This window comes from Phocoena sinus, chromosome 3, assembly GCF_008692025.1.
Source record: "Phocoena sinus isolate mPhoSin1 chromosome 3, mPhoSin1.pri, whole genome shotgun sequence".
NCBI lineage: Eukaryota > Metazoa > Chordata > Mammalia > Artiodactyla > Phocoenidae > Phocoena > Phocoena sinus.
In genome coordinates this window covers 113185823-113201030 of record NC_045765.1, presented here as the reverse complement: position 1 = coordinate 113201030, position 15208 = coordinate 113185823, and the positions used below count along the sequence as shown (strand labels likewise).

The following is a 15208-nucleotide window of genomic DNA, read 5'->3' as shown; positions in this document are numbered from 1 at the left end:
TAACTCATCTTGAAATGGAGCTGGGGAGGAGGGGTCCTGAGAATTCACCGCCGAGTTATGGCAGTCATTGTCACCATTCTTATCCTTCATTTTTAATCTAGGTTAATGGTATTTTAGTTTTACAAAGCATCTGCAGGGTCATTTCTTAAGACCCTCACTGTGTCTACCCCTCATTCAGGCCACAGGATATCATCCATCAGTCTCTCTCTCTCTCCGTACCGCCCCTCCCGTCCCAGGGCATATCCTAAAAGGGGAGTAGGGTTGAACTCCTTTTCTAGGACTCCCTCCTGCTTCTAGGGCTCTCCTTTCTCTCTTCAAGTCAAATAGCTGTAATACAGTAGGAGAGAGTTTGGGATCGGGCATGACACAGTCAGTCCTGGCTGGTCTCTTCTGCTTCTTTAGTACTGATTTGAACTGTATCTCAAACTTGGATGTTAGAAATTTACGAATTTGCTCTCTTCGTTTTCATGGACCTGAATCAGACAAGAAATTTATCAAGGGCTCTTAAGAGAAGACTCCTTGGGATAGGTACCTCCACCCCTTCTGTACTCCCTCTGCACTTCCTTTAGAACCTGTTCTAGCATGAGTCATACTGTTTATCATGTCTGTTAACACATCTGCCTCTTCTTTTGTACTTTAGCTCCTTGAGGGCGGGAAATAAGCGTTAGCCTCTACATCTCAGCACTGTGACTAGCGCAGAGAGGCACTCAATAAAAGTATGAATGAATGAACAGAAAGTAAATTAAGGTATCACTAGGCATTAGGGAAGTGCAAATTAAAACCATGGTGAGATACCACTACACACCTATAGAAGGCCAAAATGTAACCAAAAAAAAAAAAAGAACTGGCAAAAAGGTGGTGGGAAGTGTGTAAAGAAGCTAGAACTCTCATATACTAGTGGTAGGGGGGCAAAATGGTACAACCACTATGGAAAATAGTTTGCAGTTTCTTATAAAGCTAAACATATACTTATTAAATGACTCAATTTACCCAGTCCTAGGTATTTACCCAAGAGAAAGGGAAAACTTGGGGATACACAAAAACCCGTCTGAAGTGTTTATAACAGCTTTATTTATAATCCCCTAAAAATGGAAAAATTCCAGCCGTCCTTCAGCTGACGAGTGGGTAAACACATGAAATATCCACACAGTGAAATGCTACTCAGCAATGAAAAGGAGCGACTATTAAAGTGGGCAGCAGTCTGCATGAATGCATTATGCCAAGTGTGAGAAGCCAGAGTTTAAAAGCTGCGTACGATATACATCCATTTATATGACATTGTGGAAAAGGCAAAACTGTAGGGACAGAGAACAGACCAGTGATTGCCAGGGGTTAGGCATAGAGGAGGGGTTGACTCTGAAGGGGCAGCAGGAAGGAATGTTTCGGGGTGATGCAATAATCTGTATCCTGATTATTATGGTGGTTACGTGACTCCGTACATTTATCAAACTCACAGAACAATGTAACTTAAAAAGTAATAAAAGGGCTTCCCTGGTGGCGCAGTGGTTGAGAGTCCACCTGCCGATGCAGGGGACACAGGTTCGTGCCCCGGTCCGGGAGGATCCCACATGCCACGGAGCGGCTGGGCCCGTGAGCCATGGCCGCTGAGCCTGCACGTCCGGAGTCTGTGCTCTGTAACGGGAGAGGCCACAACAGTGAGAGGCCCGCAAACCGCAAAAAAAAAAAAGTAATAAAAAATTTTACTGTATACAAATTACAAATTTAATTTGAAAAAGTAAATCAAAGTTGTTTTGCTGCTTAGTGTAGATTCTGAAAAAATGTCAAAACAAAAGTAGCCTGCAGCAATTCTGTACATGTTCAAGTACATATGTAAACACAAAAGGGTATGCTTATGTGTGTGTGTGTGTGTGTGTGTGTGTGCGCGCGCGTGTGCATTTAACAAACATTTAAAGGACACTTCCTATAGACCAGGACTTGCTATAGGCACTGGGGTTATATTGATGAGTAACAAAAGCAGAATTCCTGTTTTCATGGTGTGGAAAGGGAGAGACAGTAAAAAAGTAAACAAATCAATGAATTCACAGCTTTAGACAGCAGTAAGTGCTGTGGAGACAATAAAGCAGGTCTTGATGATAAGAGTGGGATTGGGTGTTCGGGCCTCTCTGAAGAGATGACCTTAAACTGAGACCTGGAAAGTATAAAGGAGGCATGCATGTATGCAAATACTCAGACAGAGCAGTCCAGGCAGGGAAAACGTCAAACGCAAAGACCCCGAGGGGACTCCTTTGAGGACGAGAAATACTGAAAAATCCTCTCACTTCAAAACTCATAGGAAGGCTGGCTGACATACAACCACCATCCTTTCAATGCATGGCTGGGCTTCCTAGGGAATAAGGCAAAGCCCCTAAAATGGAATTAAGCTTTGTGTATTCAGAGAACTTGAAGCAGGTCGGTGGGATGGACCAAGTGAAGGAGGGGACCAGCAGAAGATGAACTCAGATACGTAGGTGGGGATCAGTTTCTGTTGGCTCCAGCACTTTTAAAAAAGAATTCCTTTACATGAAGCTCTTAGATCAAATGTGAAGTGAACAAGGTATGTTTTCTTAGTTCCATCATATGATTTCCTCTGTGTTTTGGATATCTGAGACGTTTGAACTTCTGCTACATAAAACATTGAGAGGAGGCATCCCCTCCTAAAGTTTATGTTGTAGTTAATTTAGCAGTCCACATAGTCCTCAGGTATTAAATTCCCAGAAAATGCTTATGAATCTAAGATTGATGTAGCATGTTTATATGATGTAGGTGTTTATATGATTTATCAACAAAGCCTGTGTTTGAGTAAGCACAGACATGCGGACATGTGTGGTATAAGATTCTGCCTCAGATCCCGGTGGAGAAGATTCTGGTGCCTAACTTCAGCTGTGTGGCCTTGAGGAACTCATGGCACCTCCAGAATCTCACTTGGCTCCTGTGCAAACAATGAATAATTATACTAGTCTCCCAGGGATGGAATGTAGACTATCTGACTTTTGCTCACAGCAGCCTTCTAAATACCAAGAATTGCAAACATTAGAATTTCGCCTCACATAATTAATCTATGCCTCCATCAATCTCTTCTCTGTTTTTAATTAGATTTGATATGCTTCATTCTTTCTCCTTTAGAGTCATGGTGGAATTTTGCTTTCAACCATTTTACATTCATTCAAATATTGCTTTTCTTTTAGTTCTTGAGAGATTTCCATCAGTATCCCGTTCGCTTGTTTTCATTATATTATAATAAAAACCTGTTTAGAAATTTAAAATTCTCTTGATCTAGTGTATGGCATGTGCGTGTGGAAAGGTTGGCAAATGCCAGTTCTTAATCATTGCACTGGTCAGCATGCTGGCAGGAAACCAGTGACACCCTCAGAGGGGGTCGCTGAAAAGAGCTGTGTGGGAACAGTTAAGAGAAACCAGTACAGAATAATAAAGTACCTCGGAGCTAGCAGCAGAAGGGCGTCCTGTGCCCACTTATGCCTCAAAGGGCAAGGAGAGACAGGGATTGCCAGAACCTGACAAGAGCTGTGGTTTCACGAGAAGCCTCCAGGGGATGAGCACACCCACTGTCAAACCTCCACGCAGCCAGGAGGAGGGGAGAAGGGAAGCAAGGGGAATAAATATCCTGCACCCTGCTGCCACCCTCTGTTCTCCTGCCAGTGCTTCCTTTATTCAAACCCAACTGGAAGCTCGTGGGCAAGGGGGCCAGTTGGTATGGTCCATGGAGGGCCATTTCCTGGCACACAGCAGAGACAAGAGTGCAGAGTGGTCTGCTGGAGACAGAAGATACCCAGCCCAGGGCTCTGTTGGAAAAACACTGTCCCAAATTCATTTACCTTGGCCTTTGGAGTTTGGTAGTTCAGCAACACACCGCATCCATAGGTGCAGACCCCTTTGATTCCAAGCATTTTTCTTCCCAGCACTGCTGTTGGCCGTCTTCAAGCTGAACTGGTCACTGTGGCTGATGCCCATATCAGCTCATTCTTCTGGGGGTGATAAGATTTTACTATGAGTCAATTTGAGGTATGGACGCTCACAGTGACGTGGGGACCTCGCTCTCCCAGCAGGCAGTCTGGAGAGGGCTCTCCTCACCCCTCCTGTCTTCCTTTTCCAGGATGGAGCTTCAACATGGGGTCCGCCTACGAGTTTCATAGTTGGCGTGTGTTCATCATCGTCTGCGCCCTTCCTTGCGTCTGCTCAGTGGTGGCCCTCACGTTCATGCCTGAAAGCCCACGGTTCTTGTTGGAGGTAACGCTCATCATTACAAATACTCAAAGAAACCGCATACAGTGGAACGAGTCCCTTCTAATTCTAGGAAAGTATGTTTGCCTCTTCGGTGGTACATTTTTCCTTCCTACTACGGAACCATGGAGGGTTTGGTTTCATGGGGTCATGCTTTCGACAACCAGCATGTGGAAAAGTTGCCTCGTGGCCAGAAAGCACTAACGTTCCTCCTCAAACAAGTCATTTCCCTCAACGAAGAGAAAGTGGCTTCTTGTTTTATAAATGAACCTTACTATCCAAAGGTGCTATGTCTAGTTAGAGGCACATCCCTTGAGCTGCTAATGCACTCCAGGATATCCAAGTAGCCTGTGCGTTCCAATGGGGCGAACCTAAATGCATTTGTACTGTTACACCCAATTGGATCTGACGATACCACGTGGTTATTGGAAAATCAGGGAGTATGTGTGTTTCACCACCTGGCCCTTCACTGTCTACTCCTATTTCTTAGGTTGGAAAACATGATGAAGCCTGGATGATTCTGAAGTTAATTCATGACACAAACATGAGAGCACGGGGTCAGCCTGAGAAAGTCTTCACCGTGAGTACTGCTTCTCAGTGAATCCTCCACACCAGAGGTCGAGAAACCTTTTCTGAAAAGACCTGGTTGTAAATCGTTCTCTCGTTGCACCAGCCGCTCGTCTTTCATACTTGCCATTTTACCTATGCCTGCCGTGCTACTGTTGTATGTGCTGTTCCCTCTGCGTGGCATGTTCTTCCATCCTCTAGTTACACAATTTATTCTCAACGGGAAAACTAGTCTAAACTAAGGAAAATTGGATGCATGGAATTTTTTGGAAAGAACGATGTTTTTTTTCCCCAGCACCTCCACCAAAATAAAAAAGAACAGTGGTTTTTAAATCCTTTGATATGTGCAGCGTAGACAAAAAATGTTTTGTCTAAAATAGGTTTAAAGGGGACATAAGCAAGATCTTCAGTGTCTTATAAATAATATCAATTTTAGTTCTTAAAATAAGTCAAATAGTTCCTGATTAAACAGTCCCCTGAAACCTTATTTATTCATTTCATGTTTTAATAGGAAATGGATTTTTCATAGTGTGAAGATAGACTTCAGTCTAGCCTCTGTTCAAATTATCACAGATTCTCAATTAATAAAAATTTTTTCTGCAGTGTAATGGAGAAATGAAGATCAATAATGGATGTCCTCCACAGAGGCCCTGGGAGCCTTTGACTAGGCCCTTCTTTTGAGTAAATTAACAATAAAGGAAGAATTTTTTTTTTTTTTTTTGGCTGAATCCCACGGCATGCGGGATCTTAGTTCCCTGACCAGGGATCAAACCCGCGCACCCTGCAGTGGAAGTGCGGAGTCTTAACCATTGGACCACCAGGGAAGTCCGAGAAATTTTTTTAAAATAAATTTCTTTCTTTCTTTCTTTCTTTAAAATTGATTTATTTTATTGATTTATTTTTTTTGCTGCATTGGGTCTTTGTTGCTGCGCACGGGCTTTCTCTAGTTGTGGCGAGGGGGGCTACTCTTTGTTGCAGTGTGTGGGCTTCTCATTGCGGTGGCTTCTCTTGTTGCGGAGCATGGGCTCTAGGTGTGCGGGCTTCAGTAGTTGTGGCTCACGGGCTTAGTTGCTCCACAGCATGTGGGATCTTCCCGGACCAGGGCTCGAAGCCGTGTCCCATGCATTGGCAGGCGGATTCTTAACCACTGCGTCACCAGAGAAGCCCCAAGAATATTTTTAAATTAAAGGATCATAAGGCAAGAAGAATCTTGAGATGTTATTTAGATACTCAGTGTCCCTAACCCTTCTCAGCTAGATGAGGATAAACCTTTTACCCAAGACTTCTGAGAAGGTGTCTCTGTAGGGCCTCATTGCCCTGCTAACCTGCTTTTTCTTCCAGAAGATCTGAGTTACCAAGTTCACTCATGGTCATCCACGTTAATATTACTGTATAAAGGTTAAGTGGGAATAAAAGAGTGGATAATTTCAAAGTCATTTATATGTAACTTTCAAAGTCATTACATGATTCCACCAGGACACATTTGTCTTTTTCCTTGTTATATCTATTGATACAATACAGTGAATTCATATGCCTTCCTTCTCTCCTTTCTAAGCTTTTCTTCCTATGTGCCTACTTTAAATATTGTTTTGCAGGGCTTTATTTGCAGCTAACTTCCCTTTTAACCCTGCACACTCTCCTTAGCTTATCTCAGCTACTTCCTAGATCTCTCTCTCCTAATGGACAAATCTCCTGAGCTCCAGATGTGCATGTTGAAGGTCTTTGTGGCCATACTCCTGTGTACCATAGGCCCTTCAAATTCTGAATTTCTAAATCTGAACTTCTCACCTTAAGAGTTTCCAAACCTCTTCCTTGTCTAAAATTCTATCAGCAAGTACCATCAGCAGCACCCAAACCAGAGCCCTGAAAACTATCCTATTTCTTTCTTTCCTTTATCTCCAGTGTGTCCAAGAAATCACTGTGTCCTATTATCCGCCATCCTAAATATCTCTCATTATTGTCTCTTACCTTTCCACCCTTCCTGCCACTGATTTGGTTCAGTCCTCCTTACTCACTGCCCTCTGCCCTTGCGCTATTCTTCAGGAATAGCAAATGCTATGTCGTTTCCAATGCACTCTTTTCTCTCACGCCCCTGGACATTTGCACATGACATTCCTCCCACTTGGAATGCCCTTCAAGTAGTTGACACACATGGCAAATGACATACTTTTCCATAAGCTCCAACTCAAATTCCACAGTCCATGAAGGCTTTTTTCTCACTCTCAGGTCAACTTGGGTGTTCTGTACAATATGTCTCTCCCATCTGATATAGATTTCCGTTAGAGTACTTTCTAATTTGTATGGTAATTGCTTGGATGGTGTGATGTTTTATGTTTGCATCTCCAGGGTCTAGTGCTAGGCCTGGCTCCCCATGGGTGCCAATGAAAGAATGCACAAACATTGATGAGTGGAGAAGAAGCCTCCCAAAAGTAATATGTCAAGTCAGAATGGCTATCATCAGAAAGAATACAAATAACAAATGTTGGCGAGGATTTGGAGAAAAGGGAACCCTCGTACACTGCTGGTAGGAATGTAAATTGGTGTAGCCGATGTAGAAAACAGTATGGAGTTACCTCAAAAAACTAAATATAGAACTACCATATGATCCAGCAATTCCACTACTGGGTATATATCCAAAAAAAAACAAACACTAATTTGAAAAGATAAATACACCCCAGTGTTTATAGCAGCATTATTTACAATTGCCAAGGTATGGAAGAAACCTAAGTGTCCAGTAACAAATGAATGGATAAAGAAGATGTGATATGTATATATAATGGAATATTACTCAGCCATAAAAAAAGAATGAAATTTTGCCATTTGCAGCAACATGGATGGACTTGGAGGGCATTATGCTAAGTGAAATAAGTCAGAGAAAGACAAATACTGTATGATATCACTTATATGTGGAATCTAAAAACTACAACAAGCTAATGAATATAACAAAACAGAAATAGACTCACAGCTACAGAGAACAAACTAGTGGTTACCAGTGGGGAGAGTTAAAGGAGGAGGGGCAGTATAGGGGTAGGAGAAAGAAAGGGGTTATTATGGGATTATATGAAATCACTTGTGTGAAACTTTTGAAAACTGTAAAGCACTATAGAATTTGATGAATCCTTCATTCAATACAAACAAAAAAAAAAAAAAGAAGAAGAAGAATACCCCTGTGATTTAAAAAAAGGAATTCTGGAATATCACAAAATAATGCCTACATGGATGATTTGGAGCTGACTCTGTTTGGAATCCCAGACATTAACTCAGACATTATTGTCATTAAATATGGGCATCTTTGTTTACATAGCCATGAAGAGGCTACTGCCCACCTGGTGTAATTTGAAAGATACCGAGGGTCCCCAAATCACCTCTGTCAAAAGCCAGTCTTGGCACCCGGAGTCTCATGATAGAAGTGCTCCTTTGGATGTTGGCAGGCTCTCCAGAAAGATCTGTTCAGGAGTTATCCCTGGCAGGGGTAACATGTGTACACATTCCTGTGTCTTCTCTCAAGTGTATCAACAGCAGTTAGATGTTGACTCACAGGGTCAGATGGGACAGGTCCACAAAGGAACCATGTTTTTTTTTCTCTCTCTCTCTCTTTTCAGGCTTCATTCTCTGTGTTGGAAGCATTGCTTCTCCTGACTCTTCGTTCTTTTCCTTAGCAAAAGGAGGCTAGTTTAAGTCATGGATACAGCTTCAGGCTGATCCTCCATCGTTTCTTCCCCTTCTAACCTTGAGGAGCCCGTGTTGAGGCTTGTAATTGAAGCTTATTCACTGGACCTTACCTCATGGTCACCTGCGGGTACTTGCTGACCAGGCACTGTCAGGGGCTGTGGGAGAAGGAAGCAAGGGTCACAGGGATGCTCTAAGAATGGAAGCTTGATGGGAAAGCTTTAAGAAGTATGTTTAGGGGCCAAATTCATCAAATAAGCAGATTCCAAAGAAAAGTGTGTTCAGTCATTTTAGTCTAAGCAAAGTAATTCTTAATCCAGAAGTGAATCTATCTGGATGTTTAATCTGCTAATGTATGCCTTTTTAAAAAAATTTATTTTATTGAAGTACAGTTGATTTACAGTCTTGTGTTAATTTCTGCGGTACAGTAAAGTGATTCAGTTATACATGCATATTCATTCTTTTTCATATTCTTTTCCATTACGGTTTATCACAGGATATTGAATATAGTTCCCTGTGCTATGCAGTAGGAGCTTGTTGTTTATCCATTCTCTATATAATAGTTTGCTTCTACTAATCCCAAAATCCCAATCCATCCCTCCCCAGCCCCCTAATGTGTGCCTTTTTACTAGTGATTCAAAGGGTATTTTGTTTTCATATTATTCCATTACTACTTACTCTTCCCCCTCTTCTTTATGGTATTCCCTCCCATTTGTTCTTTTTTTTCCCCATTCATTCTTTATTCAGTTCTTTTGAGTCTGTGTACTTACACCAGTGGTCTCATATATGTATGGATACCTGCTTGTGTATCAAATACCTGCTTCCTTTTTGTTGGAGTCAGCTTTCACTCCTTTCAAAACAAATTGTAAGCCTAAACTCCGCCAACTTCAGAGAAGAGAACTCAATACTTTGCCCTCTGTTGCTCCTTACAGGTAAACAGAATCAAAACCCCAAGACAAATAGATGAGCTGATCGAAATCGAGAGTGACACAGGAACATGGTACAGGAGGTGTTTTGTTCGGATCCGCACAGAACTGTATGGAGTAAGTAACAAGCCCAACCTGACTTGCTGGCCAACTTGGTACTTGAGGTTAGTCAGAAACAGGATTGACTCAATCTGTCCTGTGAATGGGGTTCTTCCCCCTTCTGCCCAGGACACCCGATTCCTAGAGTAGGACCAGGTAATCCCTTGGGATTAGCGGGGTTACCAAGACATTCCCTCTTTGGGGAGGGAAGGTATTAGGCAAGGAGTCCTGGCAGTGATGGGGTACACTGATGTCTTGAGTTACTTTGTCCATTGGAAGCTGATAAATAAAAATTACAAAAACCAAAAATTTGGTTTCCTGTAGCCTTTAGCTTTTACACTGTAATTTCAAATGAATCCAGCCCAAAGAAAACTCAACATTTTTATAATTTGTTGGAGGGGGTTGGGAAATGCAGTTGATTAGGTAACTGCCTAAGAAAACTCTCTAATATTTCACAGATTTGGTTGACTTTTATGAGCTGTTTCACCTACCCAGTCAAGGACAATACCATAAAGCTTACGATTGTTTGGTTCACGCTGTCCTTTGGGTAAGTGATGCCTAAATTCTTGGTGAGTGAAATCTTTAAATTTCCACACTGTAACTCCCAACCACGCTGCTTTTCTTCTTATACTGTTTGATGCTGTTAACCTCTACGAAAGAATTTTTTTTTTCATTTTCCATTTGCTGGCAATTACAGTTTTTATCACCCAGTCATTTAATTTACGCTGTCATAAAGAAGCGGGGGTGGCAAAACCAACAGTGTCTGGAAAGTTCGATAAGCCCGCGAATGGTTGGCCCCCATGATTTCTCCACCCTCCTCTCCTCACTTGTGCGGCCCCAGCCCACTGGCCTCTTTGCTCTTCCTCAAATGTGTCAGAACTTTCTTGAACATGTTCCATCTCAGGCCTTAGTCCTGCCCCCAGACATGGCCTGGCTCATTTCCTCTCCTCCTTTGAGTCTCTCCTAGTGTGTCACCTTCTCAATGATACCTCCAGAAGCACCTTTTTAAAAACTGCAGCCCCTCAGTACTCCCGGTCCCCTTCTCAGCTTTATTATTCCCCATCGTACCTTCTAATAGACAAAAAGCTTTTCCATTCTTTTTTTTTTTTTTTTTGCGGTATGCGGGCCTCTCACTGTTGTGGCCTCTCGCGTTGCGGAGCACAGGCTCTGGACGCGCAGACTCAGCGGCCATGGCTCACGGGCCCAGCCGCTCTGCGGCATGTGAGATCTTCCCGGACCAGGGCACGAACCCGTGTCCCCTGCATCGGCAGGTGGACTCTCAACCACTGCGGCACCAGGGAAGCCCTCCATTCTTTAAAGAATAAAGAAAGCTCTGTCCTCCTCCTCTGGAAGCTCTGTGAGAACAGGGATTTTAAACTGTTTTGCTCACAGATATATGGCCCTGGCACATAATAAGTGCTCAATAAATAAAACCACCATATATGTATTCTAAGAAAAGAGGAGGTAGGGAGAACATTTCAGAATTTTTGTTGCAAATGGTTGACATACTCACTTTAGAATATGTGTATACAACTCGATTTTTGCCTAATTTATTGTTTTTTAAAGGCAGGTAGATAATACCCTGCACTTTCAGGTCAATAGGCTCTGGTAGAGCCCAATATTTATGCTGCAAGCTCCATGTCTTAACATCCCTAAATGAAAACCAGTTAGTGATCGCAGATGACCAGCATTTCCCAGAGCTGTGAGTTGTAGTAAAGGGAGAGACCAGGAAGGTAGGGGTTGTTCTGCTGTGTGACTTGGGGACACTACCAAGTTTTAGTTCCTTATTTCTAAATTGACAGGGTTGACTTAGAACATGTAAAGTAACTCCCACTCAAGTTCTAAAAAACCATTGATCGATGAAGGAAGAGAGGGCTGAAAATTAACGAGTATTAAATGCCTACTATGGGGCTTCCCTCATGGTGCAGTGGTTTAAGAATCCGCCTGCCAGTGCAGGGGACACAGGTTCAAGCCCTGGTCCAGGAAGATCCCACATGCGGCAGAGCAGCTAAGCCCTAGAGCCCGTGAGCCACAACTACTGTGCCCACACACCACAACTACTGAGCCCGCGCACCTAGAGCCCGTGCTCCGCGACAAGAGAAGACACCGCAATGAGAAGCCCTTGCACCGCAACGAAGAGTAGCCCCCGCTCGACTCAACTAGAAAAAGCCCGCCCACAGCAACGAAGACCCAATGCAGCCAAAAATAAATAAATTAAATTTATTTAAAAAAAAAAAAACTTCGTCTTTTGAGCACTCACTATGTGCTAGGTACTTGGCATTCCATTTAATCCAAGCAACTACCCAGGAAGGTGGGTACTACCATCATTCCGATATTAGAGATGGGGGGATAACTGAGGCTTTTATAACTTGCCCAGGATCACATAGCTGGTAACTGGCAAGGCCAGGATTCAAACCTAGCATATCTACCTGCAAAAGTTATGCTCATGACCACTTCTTTCCCTGTGTAGCTCAATGTAACCAGGGATAAGCTAGAGCAGTGGTTCTCAAACTTGAGTGTGCATCAGAAGAGTTACACGAAGGACTCCATCCCACAGTTTCTGATTCAGCAGGTCTGGATGAGGCCTGAGAGTCTGCATTTCTAACAAGTTCCCAGGTGATGTTGATGCTGCTGGCCCAGGGACTGTGCTTTGAGTGGCAACCACCAGTTTAGAGCAGCATTGTCCAGTAAAAATATGTCAGCCACATGTGTCATTTTAAATGTTCTGGCAACTGCATTTAAAGAAACAAAACGGAAAAGGAAACAGGTGAGACAAATTTTAATAACATTTTATTTCACTCATTTTGTCCAAAATATTATCATTCTGACATTTAATCAATATGAAATGATTAACAACTTAATTTTACGTTTTTTTCTCCCATAAGTATTCAAATCTGGTGTTTCATACTCATGGCACATCTCATTCAGACTGGTCACATTTAACTGCTCAGCAGCCACTTGTGGTTAGTGGCTGCTGTTATGAAGGTCACAGCTGTATGACTGAGCTGTAAGCTGTTAGAATAGCACACTAGAGGCAAGAGGCAGAAAGTGGGCAGTAACCTGGCTTTTCCAATGAATTACTTAAATGGCCTTTTTTCCAGCCTTGAACTTCTTTGAGCGTGGGCTCTGCCCCCAGGCTAGCGGTACCATGGTAGTGTAGGAACCAAGAAAGATTGTCTATTAATAAAGAGGTCACTCTTTAAGGGCCCTCACAGTCTGGGGACCCCAGGAGTTTGTAGCTCCAGACTAGGAGATGGGGTTCTTCAGTGCAGCCTACGGGGATGAGAAAAACATCAGGGCCAGGATGCCATGTGCTGGTGTACAAGGGGGTTCTTATGCACGTCTCTTCCCAAAGGAAGGGTTCGGGAATTACGGACCTGTGGTTCTCCAGGGAAACCCAGGCTGTCCCTCTAGCATGATTTTTGCAGACTTGTGATGAGGATGGTCCAGGGAGATTACTGTTTGATGGTTCATAATGCTACAGGAGGCGGGTCCTAATCAGCCGTGCTTCTCCAGAAACCACTACCTCTGAAAATGACAGAGATGGTCATGGCCGCTAGGGTGTCGGCACCTTTACAAACTCACATTTCTTTGTCTTTGCAGGTACTACGGTTTATCCATTTGGTTCCCTGATGTTATTAAACATCTGCAGTCGAATGTGTTGAAAGATGTAGATGATCCGACAGGAAAATTTTCAAATTTAACTACTAACTTTACAACGACAAATAAGATTGTTTCTGGACTGGAATGGGACAACGGCAGGTCCGGAAACTTTTAAATCCTTTCACTTCCTACCTGGTCTCAAAAATGTATTTCTTATTAGCCTTCACGGCACTAAAATATGAATAGTTTTTTTAGTTTGTACATGTAGTCATTTTCAGACTGAATTTAAATACTTCCAAATGGCGTTTAAAGAAAAGGTACACGTATATCAGTTATCAGTTATAACTACTTCTGACACTGAGCTGCTTCATATTTATAAAGAAATGGAATTGACTGGTGTGAAAAGAAATGGAATTGACTGGTGTGAAAAGAAAATTCAGAGAGGCCTTGGAAAGCAAGCAAAATAAGTTATGGAAGAGAACAGTGAAGATTATGAGAAAATAAGATAGGTTATATCATTATTTAACTCAGAGAGGAAATCTGCCCTGTAATCTCATGCCTGTTTTTATCTCTGGAAAAGGGGACCACTTTTCAGATTTCCTTCCTTCTCCACTATGCTGAATCAAGAATTGGGGTTAAGTTGTATCAGGAAAAGTTTCAATTAGAGAATAGGAATGATTCCCCAAAGTTAAGAGCTTTGAAAATATGGAATAAGTTAGCAAAGGACATTTTTGAGTATGGAGTCTGAAACACCTCTTGATGAGGAGAGAGAAGTGACTCCAAAGGTGGTTGTGGTTTATTTTTTCAGAGAGGGAAAGGGGTAGACAGGGTCCTCATTTCTACCCATTATTTGTTATCTGAGCAAATAATTGCTGGTATGAGTTCCTGTTAGTTTATATCATTCTTAGGAAATTCTCCCAGTTTCAAAATTAAAGTAAAACTCTAAAAAAATAAATGATCAAAGTTTCCCTGGGCAAAAACTAGTTTGGAAAGATGAAAAATAATACTGTGGGATGCTTATGATTTGTGTAATGAAAAGGAGAGTGACCAACCAGGAGATAGTTGTTTGGATCAGCAATTCAGTGAGGGGCCTAATCCGTATAGGATGACCTTAACTCTCCCACATAAAATACTGACTCGAATCTGTACTTGCTTCTCCGCAGAAACTTTAGAGTCAAGTGCTCTATAATTCTAGCATGAAAATTGACTTAATTACTTAAAAGTTATTGTTACTCCATTAGAAATTTCTAATATGTTTGTGCCTCTGACAGTCATTTTTTTTTTTTTTTTTTTTGTGGTACGCGGGCCTCTCACTGTTGTGGCGTCTCCCGTTGCGGAGCACAGGCTCCGGACGCGCAAGCCCAGCGGCCATGGCTCACGGGCCTAGCCGCTCCGCGGCATGTGGGATCTTCCCAGACCGGGGCACGAACCCGTGTCCCCTGCATCGGCAGGCGGACTCTCAACCGCTGCGCCACCAGGGAAGCCCCCTGACAGTCATATTTTTAATAAAAAGTTCTAAGCTGGATATTCAGTCATCACGGAGAAATTTTTTTACTTTGGCAATGTAATGATTAATAATTTTAATAGTATTAAAATCCCTCTAAAACATATACATTTATTTTAGAAGGCGATAGAAATTTTTTTTTTTTTGTCTTTCAGGGAAATTTGAAATACCACTAGCTAACTCATTTTTTAAAAATAGTTTTCCTATTCAACATTCTAAAATGGCGATTCTTTATATACTGATAAGGAATGACTTCTGAAGTAGACTCCGAGGAGAACGAAACAAGGTGTAGAATAGTGTCCTGTTTGCTAGCGACCTGTATACAGAATGCTTCTGGAAGAGCATACGAGAAACTGACAACAGTGGTTATCCCTGGGAAAAAGAACTAGGTGGCTTGAGGATGGGAGACAAAAGACTTACTTTTTCCTTTTTCAACATTTTGAATTTTGCACTGTGTGTACTCTGCATATAGTATCCATTAAAAAAAAATTGTTTCCCCTTTCTAAATTCAGTTTCACTTCAGAAAATTAGTGATCTTCTTAAAATGTGCCATTATTTACCCTTCTTTAGTAGACAGATTTATGGCTTAGATGGTTTTACT

General features: G+C 42.3%; 1 protein-coding gene across 3 annotated transcripts in view; it reads left to right on the top strand.

Annotated features, from left to right (window-relative positions):
• The window catches only part of SV2C (synaptic vesicle glycoprotein 2C), a 235427-nt gene that overhangs the window by 196158 nt on the left and 24061 nt on the right, over nt 1-15208 (top strand). For all 3 annotated transcript variants that reach the window (XM_032626875.1, XM_032626876.1, XM_032626877.1), the window contains exons 5-9: nt 4112-4245; nt 4730-4819; nt 9408-9518; nt 9959-10047; nt 13104-13262. In XM_032626875.1, coding sequence (XP_032482766.1) covers nt 4112-4245; nt 4730-4819; nt 9408-9518; nt 9959-10047; nt 13104-13262 — 583 coding nt within the window. The remainder of the gene's footprint in view (nt 1-4111; nt 4246-4729; nt 4820-9407; nt 9519-9958; nt 10048-13103; nt 13263-15208) is intronic.